The sequence below is a fragment of the Manis pentadactyla genome, chromosome 2 (assembly GCF_030020395.1).
Source record: "Manis pentadactyla isolate mManPen7 chromosome 2, mManPen7.hap1, whole genome shotgun sequence".
Taxonomy (NCBI): domain Eukaryota; kingdom Metazoa; phylum Chordata; class Mammalia; order Pholidota; family Manidae; genus Manis; species Manis pentadactyla.
In genome coordinates this window covers 228,610,317-228,633,380 of record NC_080020.1, presented here as the reverse complement: position 1 = coordinate 228,633,380, position 23,064 = coordinate 228,610,317, and the positions used below count along the sequence as shown (strand labels likewise).

Below are 23,064 nucleotides of genomic sequence, written 5' to 3'. Positions count from 1 at the left end.
GAATCTGGAAATGGTTCATTTGGGGCCTATGAATTGAGAGTTTAGTCATCACTCAAGCAGGAGCCTGGCAGGACTCTAGCTTTCTGCCATCCACTGGGAAAAGAGCTAAGCGAATGTCTTTGCCACCAAGATCCAGGGAGAATGACACAAATCCCAGCTGAGGGAGTGCACTTCTCAGGAGCTGTGGAAGCCTCCCCTTGGATAGACCCCTAGGCAGCTTTAGGGCTGGGATGTGCCTCAGGGGCCACGTTGTCCAACGTAGGGGGAAGGATAGCTGTGGGGCATGTGCTTACCCAAGACAGCCCAGCCTCCAACTCTGTTCTGAGTTTGGAGCGACAGATGTGCCAGTAACAAGATTCTTACCTGCTCGATACAGACACCCACCCACTCCCCTACCCATAGCACACTGTTGTTCTAGTCCATACCCTTTACCTGAAGGAGAATCCAGAGGCACTTTTCCAGGTGTTTTTGACTCAGACTTTACAAATTCAAACTGCCCTTCAAGTAATTAGTCTGACTTCCTAGAGTTTGATGGTATTTTTTCTTCTCTGCTTGCTGCCCTTTCTCCCCACACCCTACCTCCGTTAATCTGCCCATTGGTTCTGTACTGACCTGTGCTGGTCAGCACCATCACACTGTGGGTCCTGTCACTCCCCGTGGAGGTGCCTGGAGAGGGGCCAGGCTCAGGGCTGTGGGGCAGGGGTGAGGTTCTCGCCGGTGGCCTCCCCAGAGGCACAGACTGTGAGTCACTGAAACGGAGGGCTGTCTGGGTTCCCTGTGCCCCCTGGACAAAGTTCTGGGCTGTCCCTCTCATGCTGCCATGCCACATGGCCCCCTTCTCCCCTCAGCTGGCAGCCCCAGAGGCTGTGCCGCGCCGCCCCCAGACCTCTGGTTCTGGCTGTCCTCCTCCGTGGTAGGCCCGCGGCCATCCCTGTTCCCACCTCAGGGCCCAGTGTGCTTCGCGGGGGTGTAAGAGAGCCGTGGAGTGGGTGTGTGAATAGTAAACAGGGCCTGTGCTGTTTTCTCTGATAAGACAATTTCCAAGTGAAATCCTAGTCATTCCATACACGGGTGCGTTGGAACGGCCTTTGCCATGAGATCCTGCCACAGCCAGGGGGCTCTGTCCCACTGGAAGCCAAAGAATAGATGGAGGCTTTCACCCAGTCAGTGGTGGGGGTCAACACCAGTATGGAGGGAGGAGGTGTGGGGTGTGTGTATGTGTGTGTGAGCGTGCACGCATGCACACACGCACATCAGAGGCCTACCAGCAGCTGCCCTGTCCTGCATGGGTCCGGGCTACCAGCTTTCTCAGAATGCTGGGGGTTATTCTGGGCCAACTCCAGACCTCTCCCTCAGTATCTGTGAAGTTCCCGGTCCTGCAGGGAACCCGCATGCCAGCTTAAATGGTCCTGAACCAGTTAGAAGCCTCAGACCCCCCGGGAGAGCCCTTCGTCTCTCTGAGGGGCCCTGCCTCCCCTCTCCCCAGAGTTCATGGTGTCCCATGGCCAGCAAGCCAGGAGCAGCTCCTCCTGATCCTGGGTCACTGCCGGACGTGCCCCAGGCAGGGTGAGCTGGCTGCAGGCTCTGGCCCGCACGTAGGGCTGGCTGGCTGGCTTCCTTCCGTCCTTCCCGTCATTTCCTCTTTAGAGACCGGGGTGGGGATTTCACTGACCCTGCCCCCAGTATGCGTCCGGGCCGCTGGGATCCTGGGCCGTCGGCCCACGGTGTGAGGACAGGGTGTTCATGCTGCTGGGCGTGCAGGTGGGACGGTCCGTGAGGAAGTGCAGGAAACCCCACCGCCTGGGGCCAAGCCCAGCCTCTGGCCTGCTGTTCAGTGCTGTGATCAGACTCATTAAGCACATCCTGCATTTCTTGTGTCATAAAGCTGTGCCATACCTCTGCATACTGTCTGATGCTCTACATTTGTCAAAGTCCTTTTGCACCTTCATTTTCTTTTATCCTCACAGCTTCTCTGTAAAATCAACATATAGGGACTGTTAGTCCCATTCATAATCAAGGGAAATAAGGCTCAGAGAAGTTAAGAGACAGCAGAGACCATCAGGCTAGGTGGGGGCCCAGGAGGAGCCGGGGCTGGCCATTTACCCGATACCTGCTGCCCACGCTGGCCCCTCTGTAGACATGTACGCAGCCACAGTCCCCACTGCAACCCCCGAAGCTGGCCTTCTTCTGTCCCCTTTACAAAGGAGCAGACAGGCTTGGTATGGCACATCGGGACGGGAAACTGATGATTCCAGGGCCTGGCCCAGCGCCCCCTGCACCTCCCGTAAGCTGCCCATCTGGCCCGGGTGTGATGGGCACTGGCCCCGTCGGATGGGTTTCCCTCCTGCCAGAGCGGAACGTCATCCTCCGGCGGGGGGTGGCTCCCATCCTGGCCGGGAGCTTCAGTGTGCAAGTGCAGACTCACCCAGTCGTTTGCCACACAGATCTTTCCCACAAGGGCTCGGTTAGGACTTGAGTCATTCTGCAGCCAGGCGCAAGCAGTCAAGGGAAATTTACTCCCACACGAGCGGCGGCCGGTACCCCAAATCTCCATGTGTAATAAGCACAGCTGAGCCGGGCCGGGGGCCCCTCCGTGGCTCTGTCCCCTAGGGCTGACCAAAGCGGGGCCAGATCTGGGGGGATTGTGGGGCACTCTGAAAGCTCAGCCCAGCTCCTGCCTTCAGTCCAGTCTGCTGTGGCCTCTTGGATTTCCTTCAAAAGAGCAGTTGGCTCGTGGTTGGCCCCAGATCCCCGAGAAGGGGATGCTGGGTGATTCGTGTTGACTTGTTTCAGCTTCAGAATTTCTTTTCTGCGACTGAACAGTGTTAGAGTCCCTGGGTCCTTGGCAGGTCGGCTCACTGGGTGTTTCATGGGGCTCCAGTGTTTGCTGGTGGGGGGGGAGGGCATTACAAGCCCCTGCCTTTCTGTCCTCTCCTGCTTCTGTCCTTGACCGTCTCCTCCTGCACTCCACATTGCCGCTGTGGCATTTGGGGGTCTCTCCCAGCCTTCTGGCTGTGCCACATACTGCTCCCTTTGCCTACCTGGAGAGTTCCTGGGGCCTTTAATTATGGCTCATGCCTCCCATCAGACCTCCCAGCCATTGCCTGTAGTGGGCCAGCTCCACCCCAGCATCCCTGTCCTTCGTGAGGAAGCCCTGTTGCACACCACACCCCCTGTCAGATGGGTGTGCTGGGCTTACTTTGGGCACCTGGGAAGGATCTCTGTGTCTTGTTCCTTCAGGTGTTCCCATGCCTGGGGGCCTCAGAAATGTTTGTGGGCATAAGGGCACAAATTCAGGTTTGGGGGCCTGCCACTGTGAACCTCAAGTTTGCCTTCAAAGCACAGAGGCTCCAGGCAGAGAAAGCCCTAGGCTCTGGGGCCAGGACTGCACACGTGGCTGCCCTGCCCGCTTGCTTCGGCCCACCCCTCACCAGGTGCGGTGCGGACCTGCTTCCCACCTGCTATCCAGCACCCTTCTCTAGAAACACAAAACCCACGTGTGGATGGATATACATGGTGATTTAGGCTTTAAGAAAAATCACATGCTCTTGTTTTTGGTCCTGCCTCCATCCTTTTCCAGGGGCACTTGCAGGCTCTGTAAGGGGAGCGTGGTTCTCTCGGGCATTTGCTCTTCCTCTCCCCTCCTGTCCCCAGAGGCCCAGTCATGTCCCTCCCACTAACCTACCTTCCTCCCCTGGGGAAGCAGCTCGAAGTGCTTCACCCCTGAAGACGAATAGCAGCACCTTGGGCTCTAGGGCACCAGATCAGCTGGAGGGCAGCGGTCAGCCCCTGGGCTGAGGCCCGCAGAGCACGGAGTGTGTTCACCAGCAGAGGGAGTTGACGGCACTGGTCTGGTGAATGGACCCCTGAGTCTGACACAGCCCAGGCCCCCTGTTCTGCAGTTTGTATGCCAGTAAATGGAGCTCTCAAGAATACCAAGTCTGAATTACAGGATATTCCTTCTCGGAGCTTCCAACCTGAGCAAGAGAGCACTTCACCAGCCTGATCCCAGACGTTCCTGCCTGTATCCCCGATCCTGGAAGACTCGCAAAATGTTAGAGCAGGAGGGTCCTAGAAGAAGCTCTTTCACTCATGCATCTGGCCATTCAAGCGCTGTGCGAGGGCCCTGGAGCGCACAACCGTTCTTTCAAATGCATTTACTGAACTCTTACCATGTGCTAGGCTCTGTTTTGGGGATACTGTGGTGAACAAGGGAAGGCAGAGATACACTAAATATATCGATACAGTGCCCAGTAGAACTGGGATGACACGAGGCAGGGAGGACTAGGGCATGAGGACAGATGCTGCTTGTGATGGGGTCCCGGGGCAAGGTGCCCCCAGGAAGGTTTGAGCAAAGACGTGACCATTGACTGTGCCTATCAGGTACCGTGGGGGAGGAAGAGCAGACCAGGTGGAGCAAACTGCAAGTGCAGAGGCCTTGAGGCTAGAACATGCTTAGCGGCCTCTCCTGCTGGTGTGCATGAGCTGTTTTCCTTCCTCAAGGAGCTTACAGTCTAATGAGGGAAAAGCACAAATAAATGATGTAATAAAATTTGAGGTCATAAGAGAAATAGGTTTTTAAACAATGCAAAGGGAAGAGCAATCATAAGGGGTGCTGGGAAATGTATGTGTGTGTGGAATATGATGTGACATTAGATTGGGTGACACAGAGCTGGGGTTTGATGGATGAATAGGAGTTTGGGCGGCAGGCGCAAGCAATCGCACGAATGAACCAGCGTTTTCAGCAGCTCATGGTATATAGGGAGAGCCACCCCAGTGCCCTCTTCCTGCTGCATTAGCAGTTTCTGCCAGGGAAAGAACATTCTCGGAGATTTGCCTTCCTTTTCTCCGCCTCTTCCTTTCCCCGACCTCCTCGAGGGCATCTCAGCTTCAGGAGAGTGGAAAAGGAGGATGGCTCAAGATAGGGAGCGGCTCTCCAGGCCTTGCTTGGCCGGCCTGACTTCCTTCCTTCCTGCTTTCCTCTCCTTGCCTCTCCCCCTCCTTCAGTTCTTTACGCTTTTAAAGCTTTGGGGGTAATGAAGATTTTCAGCTGCTTGCGGATGGGAGCAGAAATCAGGAGGGTTTTCTGTTGAGTTTCTCAACCCAGTTCACTGGCCTGGAGCCCACCCAGCCGGCAAAACTGTGATTCTCATGTTTCCAGGAAGCCCTCCGACAGTGGGCTCCTGGAGGTCAGTGGGCTGAATCTGGATCCAGGCACACCCCGTAACTGCCCGCCTCGGTGGTGCTGCTGCTGACCTCTTTCCCCAGGTCTCACCCAGGGGCTTTGGCTATTCTCCCCCGGAAGGAACACCCCCTCTTGGCCTCTCGCCCCTCAGCCGTGCACCTTAGCCAAGACAAAGCATTTATCATTTCACATGTAATCAGGACAGAAAAATTATTGAGAGATTTTACATTCTTTCCATATTAAGTCGTCAAATGATCCAGTGTGTATTTTACTCTTAAGGCACATACATAAATTCAGACCAGACACATTTTAAGTGCTCCGTAGCCACATGTGGTTACTGTATTGCAGAAATCTAGCTTATAGACAGGCAGCCGCGAGGTGGAGTGGGCGTGGTGGGGGCGGGGGCGGGAAGCCGGAGGGCGGGGTCTCAGCTCCGGTTCTGGGGAGCCTGCCCGACTGTGCCCTCTAGCGTTCTTCCTGCCGCACTGCAGCCTGGACTGCCCCACCCGGCTGCCCCTGCACAGGGTCCCGGCAGCTGTCACAGATCCCCTGGGACAGAGTGCCCCCCACACTCACCAACCCCAACCCCCACCTCAGAGCAGCTGCGCTAGAGTCAAGGCTGCAGGCAGCTTGCCTCTCACCTGCTTGCTTGGAAGAAGGAAGGACACAAATGCAGTCAGTCCCTCTTCTGCCTGGGGCAGGGGCTCAGCTCTAGGAGCAGCCTTGTTTGTGGGTCACCGGGGAAAAGAACCAGGTCTGGTGCTACATGAAAAACACAGCCCAGAGCGCCTGTTTTCCACCACCCCGTCTGCCTCTACTTCCATGGTGTATGCCGCACAGAACACAGGCTCATCTCCAATGAGCCCTGCAGCCCCTGGAAGTTCAAGTTCAGGGCAGACACCCCTCCGACCCCATTCTGAGCTTTGGTCTTTTATAGGGAGTTCGTTCCCCCTACCTCTCTCATCATCTTTCCTCCAAGTGTTTCTAAGCCTGGTTGGCCCAGCAAGCTTGGAGATCTGACTTGATGAAAACGTTTTAGAGTAATGGGATGAAATGTGGACCCAGGCCATCAGCCGACCCGGAGCTGTGATTAATGGGACATTCCAGTGGCTCCGAGCAGCCTCCCTGAGCCGTTGATGGAACTATGCCATTAAAAAGGCTTTAATTTGCAGGCAATACTGACTTTGGGTTAAATATTTTCATAGAGCTCTTCAGCTACGTGTTTACTTTTTCTTTTTTACAATTTAGCACATTAAACAATAGCAGAGTAACTGAGACCCTGAGAGATGGATGTAACTCCCTCCTCCATCTTTCCATTACAGTGAATTAAAATGTCATCTGCGATGCTCTCTGAAAGCTGGTGCTTGTCTGATTGAAGCCCTGCTTGATCATGAAGCTTTTTAAGCCAAGGAAGAGATGGTTCTAACTCTGAATTGATCGCCCTCCCCAGCACGCCTGTTCTTCACCCCATCTGTCCCTAGAGATGAAAGTAAGATTTTCTGGCAGATGCAGGTTGGGGTGTCTGCCTGACATCAGGGCTGGGGGGGCTATTTCTGCTGGGAAACAGGAGTGGTGGCTTTATCTTTGCAGAAAGGCTTTTTGTCAGTGTCTTTCCAGCCAGCAAATCATCAGTAAGGTTGGTTTTTTGGCTTGATTAATAACAGAGGGGCCACTGAATGCAGGATTCCACCATCCCCGTTCCTATGAGGCCATGAGCTCAGGCCGAGAGCTAAAATGAAGTCCTTTGTACTGAATATTTCTTCTGGGCCTTTGCTAAGCCCACAGAGGCCAGCCAGTGAGGAACTGGGAGTGCTTGGGGCCTCATTCAGCATTTGTGGGCTCCATGACAGTCGCAGTGCAAGCTCTCCTGGTGAGGTTTAATGGCGAGGGAGCTGAGGTGGACGCCAGCTGGGAGCACTTCGGTGGCCCTCATCACTGCCCTCCGACCTGGGCAGTGAAAGGGCCCCAGGGAGGTCACAGCCCCGCCCGCCGTGGATAATGTGTGTCCCGCAGGAGCTTCAGGTCTCTGTCTCTTAGACAGAGATGATGCTTCCTTCCCAGTCCCTGGGATCTGCCTTGTCCCTCCTAGAAGTGGCCAGTGGGGGTCAGCTCCAAGTGACTTTTGAAATCCTCTTCATCATTCAAGTTTGATTCCCACGTGCTGCCTAGGCCCCCCCATGGGAAAGAATGATTCCTTCTTGGAACCCCCTCTTCATGTCATTTTTGCTGCTCCATCTATACGCAGTGTGTCATAAGCAGCGAGGAGCCCTGAGAACCCAGACCTGCAGTCCTAGGCATTCAGAGGAGCCAATGGACTGGAATATTCTGAGCACCCAGCCTGGCACCAGGCCCTGAGAACACTCCTCAGAGCAAAGACAACCGGCATTCCCGGGCTTAAGCTCTTGGAGAGCACTGGCAAGAGGACACGCATGCACAAGCGTGCACACAACTAAATGACTGAGGACACGGTGATGAGGCATGCAGATCTGCAGATAGCTCGTTTCCAGATTCTTCCAGGGGATGCTGTACCACCTCCCCAGATTCCATTGCCTTTCTTGGGAGGGGCCACCCCTTGTGATGAGCAGCTCCTTCACGTCACGTAGGGACACAGGAATCTTTGACCCGGGACCTCCAGACCCACGGATCCTAGACCATCAGCCCAGGAAGGGGGTAAGGAACATTGTTGTCCTGGAAGGAGACCCTCTTATGCTCCCCATTCCTCCCAGGAATATACACCTTTTAAATCATGATAAAGTACAAAATACAAATAACATAAAATGTACCATCTTGGCCATTTTTCAGTGTACAGTTCAGTAGTGGTCACTACATTTACACTGTTGTACAACCAACCGATGTAACTCTTTTTATCTAACTAAGTTCAGCTGTGCTTTTAGGAAATTTCTAAATACATAAGCCCTCAACTCCGGATTTTTACCCTGTACACTGGTAAAAGTACATCCTTGGAGTTATCTTAAACTTTCTATGACAAAATTAATGTTACCAACTTCAAAATGGTTATGTTATATACCTGTTAATTGAGCTAACTGGGCATGGTCAAGAAATTGGACAAGAGAGGTGGACTGTCCTATTTCGGAGCAGTGGGGGTCTCCATAAAGGAGACTGGAAAAATCAATGAAATATTCCTACTACATTGTTCTCAGATGTGTGGTCTCCTGTCAGACATGATTTTGACAGCTCCAGATTTTAACTCAACCTTCAAGATAATGGCAGGAAAACATGTTTTTCCATTCATGATTTCCCCAAAGTAAAACTTATCTTTCTTGTGTCCTGGGCATATCACTCAGTTTCTCCCAGCCTTGTCTTCTTCCCTGTTCAGCTGAGAATGCCGGGCCTGCTGTGCCAGCCTGCCAGTGTTCAGGGTCGATTATAAAGGTCTGTGGTCAAGCTCAAGACAGACTAGTCACATCCCAGTTCCACTAGCTGTGGGGCCCTGCCTGGCCAGTTCCTTCCCACCACCATGTCTCAGTTGCACCATTTGTAAAATGATTTTTACATCTGCCTTTGTTTTTGTGTAGAAATTACAGTGGCCATTTTTAAAAAATCTTAACTGGGTTTCCAAAGGCGCCAAAGTTGAATTAGCTGCATGTTAACATCAGGGCTTTTTTGGGCCTCCCAGATCATGCTAGCAGGCCTGTGCCACCCCAGGTGCCAGGGTGGGTCAGAGAGCTGGGTGGAGGGGCCATCAGGGATTCCCGTTCTGTATACTGTGGACTGGGTCTCATGTGATGCATCAAGTCCTCCATGGAATAGGGGCCATGTTTGTTCTTGTTCTGGAACAAACTGCATTTGGAGAAAGAGCCACGTGGCAGCACATTCACAGCTGGGCTTGGATGGTTGGATGGGTCAGGGGCACTTCCCAGCACTGACCCTGCCCTTGACTTCACCCCTCCCCCAGGAAACCAGCAACCAAGTTAGGTCGAGATTTGCTGGTTTCCACTTTTTAGGACTTTCTAGGTTTAGGGATTGTAAACCCTGACAATGTAAAGATAGTGGTTCCCATGACAGAAGCTGACGTGGATGGATGGAAAGGGGAACTAATAGCCTGTTATTACAGAGGCAATCTAGACGCTCTATGTCAACTTGCTGGATCAAGAAATGGAGGCTTGGTTATTTTTTGTGTGTTTATTTTTTGAATAGAAGTTACACAGAGTTTGACATTTTTACATTTCAAAGGATTTACAGTAGAAATGACCATTTGACCCTTGTCCATCAGCCATCTCTCCCTCTTTAGCCAGTTATCATTTCCTAATAAATTCTTCCAGGCACATAAGCACTCATGCATACATCGTTTCCTCTATTTTTCACAAATGGTAGCAAACTCTGTATGCTTTTGTGCATCTTCCCTTGTCAGTTAAAAATACATCTTGAAGATTATTTCTCATCAGTAGGTAATGGCGGGTGCCTGGGTGTTCATTACTCCAGACAACCACAGGGGAAGCAGGATGCACACGGGTTGTTTACACAGGTGGGAGTGTCTTCAGATAGATCCTAGAAGTGGGATCCTGGGTCAGAGTGAATGTGTGTTTGTAATTTTGAAAGATACTGCTGAACTCCCTTACACAGAGGTTAAAAGGGAACTTTATAATTTAAAGTCACAAAGAGAACAAGAACAATGGTATGTATGTATAAAACTAATAAGAGCTGGGAGGGGGAAAGGCAGGCAGAGTAAGTGCCAGGAGACGAGGTGAACTACATTTATTCTCCTTCCTAATGGGGGTTCGGTACATGCTGTTTAGAATTCATAAATGTGGAAACAGTTCAAAGTGGTTCCCTCTGGGACTAGGGCGGGAAGCATTTTATTGTCTGTTCTGTGTGCTTCGAAAATTACTAAGCCATGTTCACGTGTTGCTGTTCAAGTCAGAAAGTGAGAAGGTGGGGGTGACGGCTGTGTGGCTGTGTAGTATCCCCACCCCAGGATCGGTCTCGTGCAGAGGCCGTGTGGAAGCCACTGTGAGAAGCACCGTCTGGGCCCCCGCAGGTGCCTGAGACCCTGCTAGAGACACTGGGGACATCACCTATCACTGAGTGCTAGTTCTAGATCCCCCTGCCCAGAGGAGTTTCTCAGAGGCAAAATTGAGAGAGGGTGCCCTGAGTTTCTGGATGCCTGTTCTAAGGAGGAAAACAGAACATGGTACCCGAAATAAAAGACCTAACTGCCCAGAACACAGGGTGTGGGGTGCAGCCGGCATGGCAGCTCTGCCTGGAGCTGTGGGGGTGAAGACAGTGGGGAGTTGATCCTTAAATCGAGTACAACCCCTGGTGGGCACCTGACCAACACCTCATTCCACTGACTTAAAGTTGCTATTTTTATGTTTACACATTCTCAAAGTAAGAATGTGTCTCGCGGTGCGAGGGTGGGGCCTCGGCTTTCCTTGCAGTGCGCGGACTTCCGCCCACCTTCCCACGGGGCCTGACATCTCGTGCGCGGGGGCGGCCGGGCCGGGCCTCTCCTCTCCAGCCTTGGTGCGGGGCCGCGGGGACATTCTCAGGCCTGCCCGGCGGCCCCCCTGCCCCGGCGGCCCCCGCTGACGCCCCGCCCCCCGCCCCGCAGGTGCCGCCGCGGCCGCCATGGGCAAGCAGAACAGCAAGCTGCGGCCCGAGGTGCTGCAGGACCTGCGGGAGAACACCGAGTTCACGGACCACGAGCTGCAGGAGTGGTACAAGGGCTTCCTCAAGGACTGCCCCACCGGCCACCTGACCGTGGACGAGTTCAAGAGGATCTACGCCAACTTCTTCCCCTACGGCGACGCCTCCAAGTTCGCCGAGCACGTCTTCCGCACCTTCGACACCAACGGCGACGGCACCATCGACTTCCGGGAGTTCATCATCGCGCTGAGCGTGACCTCCCGGGGCAAGCTGGAGCAGAAGCTCAAGTGGGCCTTCAGCATGTACGACCTGGACGGCAACGGCTACATCAGCCGCGGCGAGATGCTCGAGATTGTGCAGGTGGGCGCTCGGTGGGCTGCCGGGCAGCGGCGGCCGGAGGCCTCGGGGCCGCCGCGGGTCCCGCCGAGGTCTGCGCCCGCCCGCCCACCACGGCGTTCGGTCATGCCCAGCCAGGTCGCCCCAGCCCCCCTCCCGCGCGCACACGCGGTGGTGCCAAGAGCCGACGCCCGTCTGTCACTTGCAGCACAGCAGGCCCAGCTTACGCGCTTCTGTCCGTTTGGGTATTCGTGACCCTATGTGGGCTCATTCTCTGCATTCCACAAAATCTGAGGCTCAGAGAGGTGATTTCCTAAGAGTTAACGGATCTGAGAATTATAATTGAGAGGACCCCAGACACTTGCAGAAAATACCTGCCATGGCCTTTTTGAGTCCCCGAAGTTGGGAATGCAACAGCTTGTCACGTCCCCAGGATCATGCAGGTATAAAGTGAAACATGTTAGTGATCACAGAAAAGTGGTTCTGTGGTTCCTATCAGAGCGAATCACTTGACGAGACCTCTTTTCTTTGCCTTTGTTCCTGTCCACAGCTCTGACGGGTAGATGACGCTGTTTTCCAGAAAGAAACCTAGTTTAGTTCACTTCACCGGGTGCCAGGGCTGCATGGCCCAGTCCCAGGAGGACGTGCTGTCCCAGGACAAAGCACGCCCGGCCCGGATAGGCCCTGACACTCACGCTGTTGCGAGGCTGAAGGGAGGTGGAGCCAGGCCTGGCCAGCACCCCTTCTGCAAACGGGGAAGGGGTGGGGATGGGGAGACATAATAGGCAATGGGACCCTCACACGGGATCATTCTTACTTTTTAATGCCCTGCTTTTAAGGTTAGACCCCTGCTGTTCTTAGTCTGTTGTTTCAGGAATGAGAATATCAGTCAAACCTTTTCTGCACAGCAGCTCGTGAAAGAGGCACTGCCCCTGCTCCCTTACCAGTGACTCTGATGTGAGGCTGGTCACTGGCCTCATCACAGCCCCTCAGCACACGCACGTACACCCACCACTGCTTGGGGGCCCCTGCCCGGGTGAGGCCTCTCGGACGGAGGCTCTCAGGGATGGCCCGAGGTGTGTTGAGCCCTTAGATGGCAGTGCCCTAAGGAGAAGGTTCTCCCTTCTGCTGGAGAGACCTGTGCCATGCTGGTGACCCTTCTGGGGCTGGTTATATGGTTCCTGTGGGGTGCAGCGGCTAAGTCTTTTCTTTTTAACAACCACATAGTAACATGCTCACAGCTCAGTGTGCAGTGTGATGGGCTGTACCGGTGTGCCTGAGTCACCACCCTGTTGAGTTAAGGAGCATTCCCACCCCCAGGAGGCTCCCTCACGTGCCTCTGGGGCACGGCCCACATCCCACCCCATCTTTGACTGTTACAGTGGGGTCATTTTGCCTGCTCTTGAGTGTCACGTGTGTGTGTGGCTTCCTTTGCCTACATGCCATCTGTAGTACCCACCAGCGTTATTATTCTAGTAGCAGGGAACATGCCTCTGGCTGGGGAAGGGTCCTGAAGGCTGGTGAGCATCTCGACCTCTCCGTGTCTTGCCGTGGGCAGGGCAGAAGCTCAGAGCTGTCACATCTGCCCAGGAACATCCCAGAATTTCTGAGCCCCTGCTTCTGTGCCCCCTTTGCAGGCTATATACAAAATGGTATCCTCTGTAATGAAAATGCCCGAGGATGAGTCTACCCCGGAGAAACGAACTGACAAGATCTTCAGGCAGATGGACACCAACAATGACGGTAGGGGTGGAGGTGTGGCCCCCGCATGCTTGGGACACTTCCCTCCCCCTCTGCAGTCTCTCCCCAGTGCACCCCGGCCTTGCCTGGCCACTGCAGCTGTGCTGAGGGTGGGGTCAGCACGCAGAGCCCGGGAGACCTGGATGTGCGTCCTGGCTGGTGCACGCAGGGAGTCCTGCCCAGAGCTGTAGTCTCCTGGGCGCTAGAACTGGAGACGTCAGCCCTGCGGGCATGTCTTAGGGAGGGGAGGCAGGTGTGCTGATGGCACCAGGGCCCTGGAGGGCGTTGGGACCAAGGATCCCAGGCTGTGGGCACCTGGGAAGCAGGTTACGCTTTGTTCACGTCATCCTGAGAATGGGAGGCACCCTGGCACCCCAGTGCCCACGGGGGCTCTGTTGGGATGCACTGGGCTGCAGCAACTATGCCAGGGCCTCTGGGGCAGAGGTGGCGGGTCCTGGGGGGCAGCAGTGGCTGCAGTACTGTGAGGACTTGTCCCGTTTCCTGCTCTGCATTAGCTGTGAGGTCCTGCAGGAGCCACACTTCTTGTAGCTCTATCAAGTGCAGTCCCGGAGTCAGGTTTGAACAATAAAGAAATAGGACATTTAGACAAGAAAAGGTATCACCCCCGGGGTTGTGCTGGAGATTAAAGATAGACTAATGCACAAGAAAGTGCTCTGAAAACTCTCAAGTGCTGTAGCACAGATGAGATAAAGGCCTGAGCCTGCAGGGGGTGGGGGCTGCAGTGTGACCACAGGCCTGCTTTGAAACAGCACAACAGTTTACAAAACACATTCACGCTTTTGTAAAGCAAGACAGGCTCTCGCCTGGCACTGCCTTTACGCTGATCTCACCTGGCACTGCCTTTGCGCTGATTTTAAAACATGTCTTTTACACTCCAGGGTAGTAAACGCAGGCTTTGAATTCCGACAGAACTGCCCTGTTTCTTGGCTCTGCTGAGCCCCGGTTTACTCCTCTGTGAAATGGGGATGATAAATTCAGTCTCATGTGGCTATGAGGATTCAATGAGATGATTTCCAGAAAGCTCTTAGCACAGTGCTGGGCACTCCACCCCGACCCTCCTCTGCCCTGACCTGCTGGGCCGCCCTGTGCGCCCTCCCCGGTGGTTTGTGAGCTTGCGTCTGCGCCCCCTGGGACAGTGCACTTGTCCTGTGAGCCCTGGGGTCCATCTGTCCCTAGAGTTCAGGGAAGGGAAGGATATTGGAGAAGAGAAGGGTGAAGGCAGGGCGTGGTCAAGGGCAGGGCCCTCATCCTTCTCAGAGCACCACTCAGGAGTGGGCTGGCCCCACACTTTGTCCCCTGCCACCCTAGGAAAGCTTGGGGCTCTGCCTGTAGTGTCAGGTGGCTGACGGGCTTTCTCAGGCGCACCGTTTCCTATTACTTCTCGGCATGTGGGCTGAGCCTGGCCAAGCGCCAGGAGCACCCTGACTTTTGCGCTCATTTTAAAACATGTCTTTTACACTCCAGGGTAGTTTTGTTTGTTTTTTTCAGCTTTTACACTGATATTTATTTTAAACCCTTCTCCAATTTCTCAGGGAACTTGAGCTAGCTGTACCTTTGCTGTCACCTGCATGTGCAGGACTGAGCAATCATATCCTCATACTCCTTGTACAAGATATTCCCATTTGCCTCAATCAGAAGGATGCTAATGGGAACATACTTATAAGGGACACAGCACCGAGGCTGGAGGGTGGAGGAGTGACCAGCGAGAGTCCCCAGCACCCGTAAGGAGAGTAACAAAACCCAGTAGTCCCTCTGCATACTCAAGGGGTTCCTCTACTGAGGGCGTGGCTGTCCCCACCCTTCTCAGCCCATCCCTTAGCCTGGGCATCTCCTATGGGCAGCCTGCCTGCCCCCTACAGGGACCCATGGAGGGGTGCCCCTCTGGCCGTGGGCTGGCGGGAGGTCCCTGCCCCACAGGTGTGTCCTGTGCAGGGTGTGCAACCCACTAACAGGGTGCATCCTCTGGTCCAGGCCTTGGCTGAAGCCCTCAAATGCATCCTCCCCATTAGTCGTCCCAGCAGCCCTTTGAGATGAGTCCCACCTGAACACCTGGAGACCCTAAGACATAGAGAGGTTGGTAGCTTGCCCATGGCAGCAGAGCTGCGAGCCCTTCACAGGCTCCTCCCTCGGTGTGCTGGGCACAGCCGCTGGCTGCCATGCTCCCTTCCTGCGTGGTGAATGTCACTGTTCTCTTCTCCGCTGCGGAGCCTCAAAGGCAGAGGTGAGGTGAGAAGCAGGCTTCCCCAGGCACAAGGCGCCAGCACAGAGCCTGCTTCCAGCTTAGTCCTTCCCCGGGTCTGCATCCTGGCAGGGGGTTGCTGGGCAGGGCATGTGTCTGTCACTGGCATCGGCTGCTCTGAACTCATATTCTATAGCACATTAATTATAAAGCCACTTTCCTATCTTTGTCCTACAACCAACCTGTGCAGGAGGGACAGAGGGTGAGGGCGGCCCCAGCTGGACCCTTAGCGCTTAGCTGTCTCTCTTTGATCCTTCCAACCACTCTAAGAGGCAGATGCCACAGAAGGCGAGTCCCCAGCCTGAGCAGCAAGGCTGTGCCACTGGCATTGGAGATAGCCAGGCTGGGCAGGCAGGAAACCAGGCCCAGGACAGGGACTCCGGGGGCCCTGACTGCCCCGGGCCCCCTGCCTAGCCATGGCCCACTCACCCTGGGTAAGTCATGGATTAGAGGCAGAGCCCACATTCTTTCTGGACAACTCACATCCTTCCTAAGTAAACCGTGTGGCAATTCCTAGAGGGATTAAATCAGCCCAGCAGCCACAGCTACTTTCTCACCGGGTATGTCCTTTGAGTTGCCTGATGCTTTGCTGTGAGCAGTGAAAGCAAAAAGCATTTTTCTGGAAGTGCCCGTGAAGTGAGTGGGGCCTAGACAGTGTCCAGCCCCAGGAAGGCTGGACTTGGACCAAAGGGGGCGTCCCTGCCGTGGGGGCATCCCCGTGCTCTCAGGAAGGGCACAGAATGTGCACGTTGGCTGACTCCCGTTTCTCCTGTCCTCCATCCTGCAGGCAAACTGTCCCTGGAAGAATTCATTAAAGGCGCCAAGAGTGACCCGTCCATTGTCCGTTTGTTGCAGTGCGACCCCAGCAGCGCGAGCCAGTTCTAAGGGGCTGGGCGTCTGGACAGCCATGAGGAACATGGGCTCGTCTCACCGTTTCAGCTTTGCTTGCAGAAGTGGATGCCTCCCCAGTCATTCCTGCTCTCTGGGCCCCATGACCCGTGCACCTGCCCAGCTGGTGGCTGCGCCTCCCTCCTCTGGCCTCCTCCTGCCCCTCCTGGTCCCTCCCAGGGGGGTGTTCACATGCAAGGCACACAGCGTTCTCACTTCCAGGGCACCTCCGTCTGGGGGAGCCCAGAGGACAGTGCCGAGGTTACTGGTGGGACTGTCTGAATCGCGCCAAGACCAGCTAATTTATCCTGTGGTTGCAGGTGGCTGTGGGGAAGGTGGGGACAAGAATGGAGGGAGTGTAGACAGGCAAACCCTCCCCATGCATGGTTCCACCACGCTTGTTCATCCTCTGACCAAAGCCGCTTGCACGTATATATACTGTGGTCTCCTTTCTATTAATATATAAATTATACATACGTATGGTGAAGTGAACTGTAATGTGTAGGTCCCGTATTTAATGCCTCGATTGCCTTTGAAGCGTGGTTCCCTGTGGCCTGTGATCCCTCGAGCCTGGTTATTTTGTGGTATTTATGTACTCAATCTGCCTGTTTCAAGAGGAAATGCATGCCTGCCCAGAGCCGTCCATGCTGTGAATGCAGGCGTCCATGCAAGGTCTGTCATCCCTGTTGGCATTTCCTGTATTAAAATGATGAAATAAATGAAATTCTCACTGAGTTTTATGTTGGCCCATGTGAGCCCCACTTGGTCCCCCGGGGTCCTCAGCACTCAGGGAAGGTGGATTTGGGGGGTCCGGCTGCTGTTTGTAAATAGCCCCTCCTGCCTCCCTGGAGCCATCACTGTGTCTGTAAATCTCATGCAGCCTTTTTTCCGGTGTCTGCCTAATGCCAAGAAATATTTGTGGAAATAAAAGATGACTGTTCTTGGCAGCTTTGACCATCGCGCGTCTGCTGGTGCCCCCGACCCCCAGTTTAATCACCAAGGAAGCCACACAGCACATACCAAGCCGGGACACTGGAGCCCGGGGATCGGCACCTGGCTTCTCAGCCTGTGGCCATCCGGGTGCTTCTGGTGCCAGCAGCTGCAGAAGGGGCCTCACCCATCCGGGTGTTTGGCTCATGTGCCGAGGAGTCTGAAAGCGCATTGCAGGCATGGCTAATAGGGCAGCTGAAGAGTATCACTGAGGCCCCCGGGTTCCTCCACCTTCCCCACCGCCTTGCCCACAGCCTCATAGTCAGCTTTTGTCCTCACACTTGTCTCCTGGGGTCCCCAAAGGGCTGCTGCCATGCTGGGCAGTACGGCTGACACAGAGCATTGCACGGGCAGGAAGAGAAACAGGCCAGCCTTCTGCTCTTTCTTGACTCCCTGCCACCCCCCATCCCTCACCTCTCATTGGCCAAAACCCAGGCCACTGCCTTGGCTGAGAGTGTGGGGTGACCGTGACAGGCCAAAGTGTCCCCTTGGTGGAGGAGGGCCCGTCTCCCTCCAAGGGCATGGCACTGGGAGGGGGCCGACGGGATTGGGGTGTGCTTCCAGGATGGGCACGAACCATATCTCAGACCTGCCCACAGGCCCTGGGAACTCAGTCTGTCTTCACCTGTTTCCGGCACGTGATGGGCAGGCAGGTGATCAAGGCAAGTGGGCGAAGCATGTAGCTCCGAGCCAGCTCGCCGGCTGTCAGGAACTGCCGCTCCTCTGCTGGTCTTAGTAATTTAGTTTCTTTTTGGACTCCGTGCCTCTGAATGGAAACGAGGAGCTCACCTGTGTGTGCCTCCCGAGCCAGTGGCATTACCAGAGGCCAGTTCATGGTGAAGCCCCCCATGTGCCCACAGCCACAGATACCCTGATGGGCAGTACCACCCAGGTGGGCTGGGTCTGACTTGCTACAGAGTGGCAGGTGCTGCCTTGACAACTCTGCCTGGCCTGGAGGACTCTCCCTCCCAGGGAGGGGCTTGAATCTTTTACACCAGTGTAGCTGGAACTGGCAGAGGTTAAACCCGTAGCGCTGCTGGGGAGCGCTGCCGTAAGCAAAGGGGGGCGTTGCCCTTAGACACAGGTGGGAATGGCCGCTGTATGAGAAGCAGAACCAGTAGGAGATGATTGATAGAGATTGATAGACAGATGAGCGAGAGAGAGAGGGCGGTAGACAGAGGTAGACAGATACAGAGAGAAGGAGATTGATTACAAGGAATTGGCTCATGTGGAGGCTGAACGGTCCCAAGATCTACAAACTGGAGGTCCGGGAGGTTCAGGCTGGGTTGAAGGCAGGAGACCAACATCCCAGCTCAAGACTGTAAGACTAAGAGCAAAACCTCCCTTACCGTTTGCTCTACTCAGCGCCCCAGTGAACCGGGTGAGGCCCACCTCACTGGGAGGCCAAATCTGCTTTACTCAGGCTGCTAATTCAAATATTAATCTCATCCAGAAACACCCTCACAGACACACCCAGAATAATGCTAACCAAGTATCTGGGCACCTGTATCCAGTCAAGTTGACCCTTAAAGTTAACCACAAGCAGCTTCTGCCCAAATACAGACGATGTAGATCTGGGTCTCCTAGTGGACAGGAGCTCACAGAAGTCAGTGAGCTTCAGGGGGTCCACTGATGCCTAGAAGGAAGAGCAAGCAGCCTCAAATACGGTGTCCATAAGCCAGGAAGCCTGGCTCATCAGAGGGGCACAGACCCCAGCACTGGACTCACAGCTGTCTGGTCCAAGCCACCTCCCTGGCAGGAATCCTAAGTTGTGGAGCAAGCTCTTCCAGAGCTGGTGGGAAGTCCCTGTTCCTGCCCCTCCTTGGTAATTTGCAATCTAGGCCTGGGCCTGCCCCTCTTCCTTGTACCCCCATCCTCCTGCAAGAGTATCATCCTGCCTTCTCTTTGCCCCAGGGGAACCCAGGCCCTCTGCCATCCTGCACGGGCACCCCAAGTTGGTTAAAGTTTCTTGGAGTGTCCTATGTATCCCTCAGACTCTAGATAGCAGATCTAATAATGTGTGTGTCTAAAGCAGGGCTTCAGGAAAGATGACCCTGGTTTAGTTTGCATTTCTCATGACTGTGCCCAGGAGCCCTGTGGTCCTGCCCAGGAAACAGGATCTGAATGAGGGGTGTGGCCCAGCCCTTCTTCCTGCAAATGGACCGATCCCCCTGCCCTGGAATCATGGCTCCATGGACCCTTCCAGCTGTTCTGACACCCATGCTCAGAAAACACAGCAATAAGAACAACTCTTGAAACTTGAAAATGTTTAGAATCCAAGAAAGGAGGCTCTGGGCTGTGAAGGGGAGAGTGTGAGAGAGGATATTATATCCAAGAGGCCAGGATCAACCCCCATGAGGGCAGGACTGTCACCTCCCGTACTGTGGGCCCTGGACCTTCATTAATGCAGCCCCCAGCATTTTCTGTTTGGGTAGGGTGGCCTCCCCTGTAGGAGCCAGTGTGAAGTCACCATAAAATTCACCTCTGTTTGTTGAGGGCTTCTTGGGACAAATTGCTGAACACTTTAAATGTGCGGTGTGATCTAAACATGCCATCAACCTACATTATGGTAGTACTGCCTGGATGGACAAACCGGGGTTCAGGGAAGGAACTGGCCCCAGATTCTGAGAAAGGGGCAGCAGATTGAGGATTTGAGTCCAGGATAAGCTCCAAGGCCCCGTGTTGCATCTTTTCCCAATCACAGAGTGGCCTTTATTCTGTAGCTGGCCCTAGACCCGAGATCCACGCTTCCTTGTCAGCCCTCTGCAGCCAATCGCAGGCTCCCAAGTGTCTGGGGAAATGAAGGAGCTTGTCCCTGGGTCCCTGAGCAAGTCTTTGAGGGGACCGCGTTTTGGCACCGAGGCCTTGATCCCCAGACCTGGTCACCTGGAAGGCTACTTACCTCCCCACGATCAGCCAAGGTGCATCCTCCAGAGGGGTGAGGCCGCAGCTGTGCCCACGGGCCTCTTCTCTTCTCGGGGCCAGGCTCTGGGTGCTGGCTGGTCGCCGGGAGGCAGGGCCATCGGCTTTGCTCCCCCTCCTCCGATGCTGGAGTGGGCCTGAGTGGGCCTGCCGGCGCTGGGCTTCTGGCCAGGATCACAGCTTGCAGAGAAGGGGGCACAAGTTACTGTGGCTTCAGACCCAGGAAAAGTGTTGGGGAAAATGAGCATTTTCCCCATGAGTTCATCCGTTCCCCAAGGTGTCCTGGAGCCGCACTGCCCCAGACTGAAGACAGCTATGAACTAAGTCTAGTCTACCTGGAGGAGCTCGCTGGCCAGAGCAGAGACTTAGGCATCCAGGAGGAGAGAGGTCAGCTCAGGCCTGGGCCTGACTGCCTTTAGGGGAACATGCAAATGGGCCGCTGTGGGGCGGTGGGTAGGGTGTGGCCAGCAAGGCAAATGGCCTTGTTCTAGTCCCGGCCTGGCCCCCTACTAGCCACCAGCCTTGGGCCATCCTGATGGCCACAGCAGCGCAGTGGCCTGACATGCCGGTTCTGGGATCTGGTTTCCTGTTGGCTGTGATAGGCCAGGACCCCTCAACACCTCAGTAGATCCAGGCCTGGCGTGGGACAGGTGGAAGTGGGGTCCTCGATGCCTGGATGCTGTGGGCAGAGCAGGGCCTGGGGCCTCAGCCAGTCTCCCTCAGGCTGGGTGCAACCCAGAGGCCCATAGGGAATCCGGGTCCCCCTTGCTGGCCTGCGGGACACCCAGAATGCTTCTTAGAGAAAGAATAGGAGATACTGGAGATGCAGGGTGCAGCAACACTGTGGGCCTGGGCCTAGAGGGCAGGGTGTTTACCAAACAAACATCCCCCAGGGTGAGTGTGGGGCATAGCCAAGCAGGGCACTGCCCAGGGCTGAGGCCCAGAGGAGCCACAGGGTGGGCAGGGCGCCAGGGAAGTGGGTCTGACTGGCACAGGGTCCTAGTGAAGAAGGGCAGCTGTTCCTGGAGGGTAGAATAACACTCCCATCCCCATCACCTGTGGGCTCTTTCCAGCAGCTTCCAGGACTGTACTGGTGGAGGGGGGCCTCCCTGGGGCTCAGACCTGAAGAGAGCCACCTCTAGGAACTTCCAGGCCATCTGACTCCTGCAGTTTGAAGTGGCACATTGGACCCCCACCTGGCCGGGTCTGGAGAGAGAGCTGTTCTGTCCTGCCTGTGGGCTGTGAGTGCCACAGCTCAGACACCCTGTACAGGTGGTGCCCTCACTGCTCGCTGCACAGACGTTCCCCAGCATTGACGTCCTGCAGTTGCTCACTGACGGCACTTTACAGTTTAAAGGGCTCCACCTGCAGGCAGCAAGGAACCAGGCAATGATGGGGAGGGGTTGACACTGATAGCCTGAGGTACCCAGGCACCAATGCCTGGAGACCAGTGGGGCCTGGACCCTGGCCTTAAGGGTGGCCCAGCGAGTGGGGGGGGGTCCATGAGAGCAGCACCCCTCTGCTTCCCCCTTCAGTGGGAGGCTGAGCCTGCCACATGGCCAGGGCGGGGTGCAGGCTGTGAGCAGCGCCCCCGTGAAAGTCTGGAGGTCAGGCCGCCAGGCAGTGTGGGCTCCTCAGGAAACGCTGGGGCCTGACTCAGGACAGGCAGGGGCAGCAAGAGCACAGGCCGCAGCGGGCCAGCAGCTCTTCACGGGGCTGGGGCAGCAAGTGTGTGGCAGGAGGAGCAAGGGCTGGGCATGGGGTGGGCTTGACCTGTGGAGGCTCAGGAAGAGTTTTGGGGGGCAGCAGTCTGGTTGGGGTTAAGCTGCCTGGAGCCCTGACCTACCTCAAAGCCCTGATACACTGTTGTGGTTGGCTCTGATCTCCCTCTGAGGTGCACCACGTTCCTGTCCCCACAGCCCCCATCACCATTGGGGTTCTGCAGATGCAGGGTCCTCAGCATTTGCTGAGTGACCGACTGGCTCGCCGTGACAGCGCGTTGCGGCGCCCAACTCTGTGAAGGAGCCTGACGCACGAGGCGCTGCTGCCCCCTGGTGGCTATGGCTTGGAGGGTCATCTTGGGCTTGGTGGTCAGATCTGTCACTTGGGCCTGCTGGATACAGAGGGTACCTCCATTTGACAGATGAAGAGACCGAGGCCCAGAGGAGCGCCTGATATCCCATGGGTCACACAGCTCATAGAAGCTGAGGCCAGCTGGCTCCTGACACCCAGGACTTGGAGGCCTTGTCAATAGGGTTGTCCTGTTAAATTTGAATTTCAGATAAACAACAAATGATCCTTCTGTATACTTATATCCAATGCAGTATCATATTTTTACCTGCTAAATATGGCAACTCTACTTGCCAAACCATGGAGCTGAGCCTGTATGGCCCCAGGGCAGGTCAGAAGCTGCAGGGGCCAGGCCACATTACAGGCCACCCTGAGGGTTTGATCATGACCCTCTTCCCATTCTAGAAGCAGCAGTGAGGATGGAAAAATAGCAGTAAGGATTTCTCAGGTGTTTTCACTCCATGCACTAAGTTCTGAGCTTCACTGATCCTCCCTCATAACAGCTGCCAGGTTAGCACACACAAGCCTCCTTCCAGCGGGGGGTAGGCCGAGGTGCGGCTCTGTGGCTAGCAGGCCAGGCTGGACTGGGGTTGTGCAGCTCTGGGCCTGTGCATGACTGCAGCTCAAGGTGCCAACCTCTGCAGGGCTCTGGAGGCACAGGTGTTCTGGGAAGCCTCTGCTGCCATCCTCAGAGGGGGAGGAGACTGGGCAAGAACGAAGACCAGGACCCATATCCCAGTCCTTGGTGAGACCGAGGCGGCTCATTCTAGCCAGGGTTCTTTTTCTTCAGGAAGTGGCCAGGAGCAGAGGCTGGTCTGTAAAGCAGACTTGTTTACTCCCAGGTCCCCTCCTAATTCACTGGCTTACCTTGGATGAGTCACTTGGCCTCTCTGGGCTTTACCCCATCTGTGAAGAGTCTGGGAGAACTCAGCAGTCTTTTCTTCAAATGACATCCTACCTTGAAGCCTGACGTATTTATTTAACTGAATGAAGCAGAGAACAGAGCCCTCTTGCCCTCAGCCTATCACCCCCAGGTGCCAAGGCTCCTTGGGAATCCTGGTTTGGA

At 55.2% G+C, this 23,064-nt stretch overlaps 1 protein-coding gene across 3 annotated transcripts in view; it reads left to right on the top strand.

The window, feature by feature from the left end:
* Positions 1-16,740, top strand: part of HPCAL1 (hippocalcin like 1) — a 105,112-nt gene extending 88,372 nt beyond the window's left edge. For all 3 annotated transcript variants that reach the window (XM_036881686.2, XM_036881684.2, XM_036881685.2), the window contains 3 exons: positions 10,758-11,152; positions 12,766-12,871; positions 15,916-16,740. In XM_036881686.2, the coding sequence (XP_036737581.1) occupies positions 10,775-11,152; positions 12,766-12,871; positions 15,916-16,013 (582 nt within the window). In that variant the 5' untranslated portion in view covers positions 10,758-10,774 and the 3' untranslated portion in view covers positions 16,014-16,740. The remainder of the gene's footprint in view (positions 1-10,757; positions 11,153-12,765; positions 12,872-15,915) is intronic.
* The last annotated feature ends 6,324 nt before the right edge of the window (positions 16,741-23,064 follow it).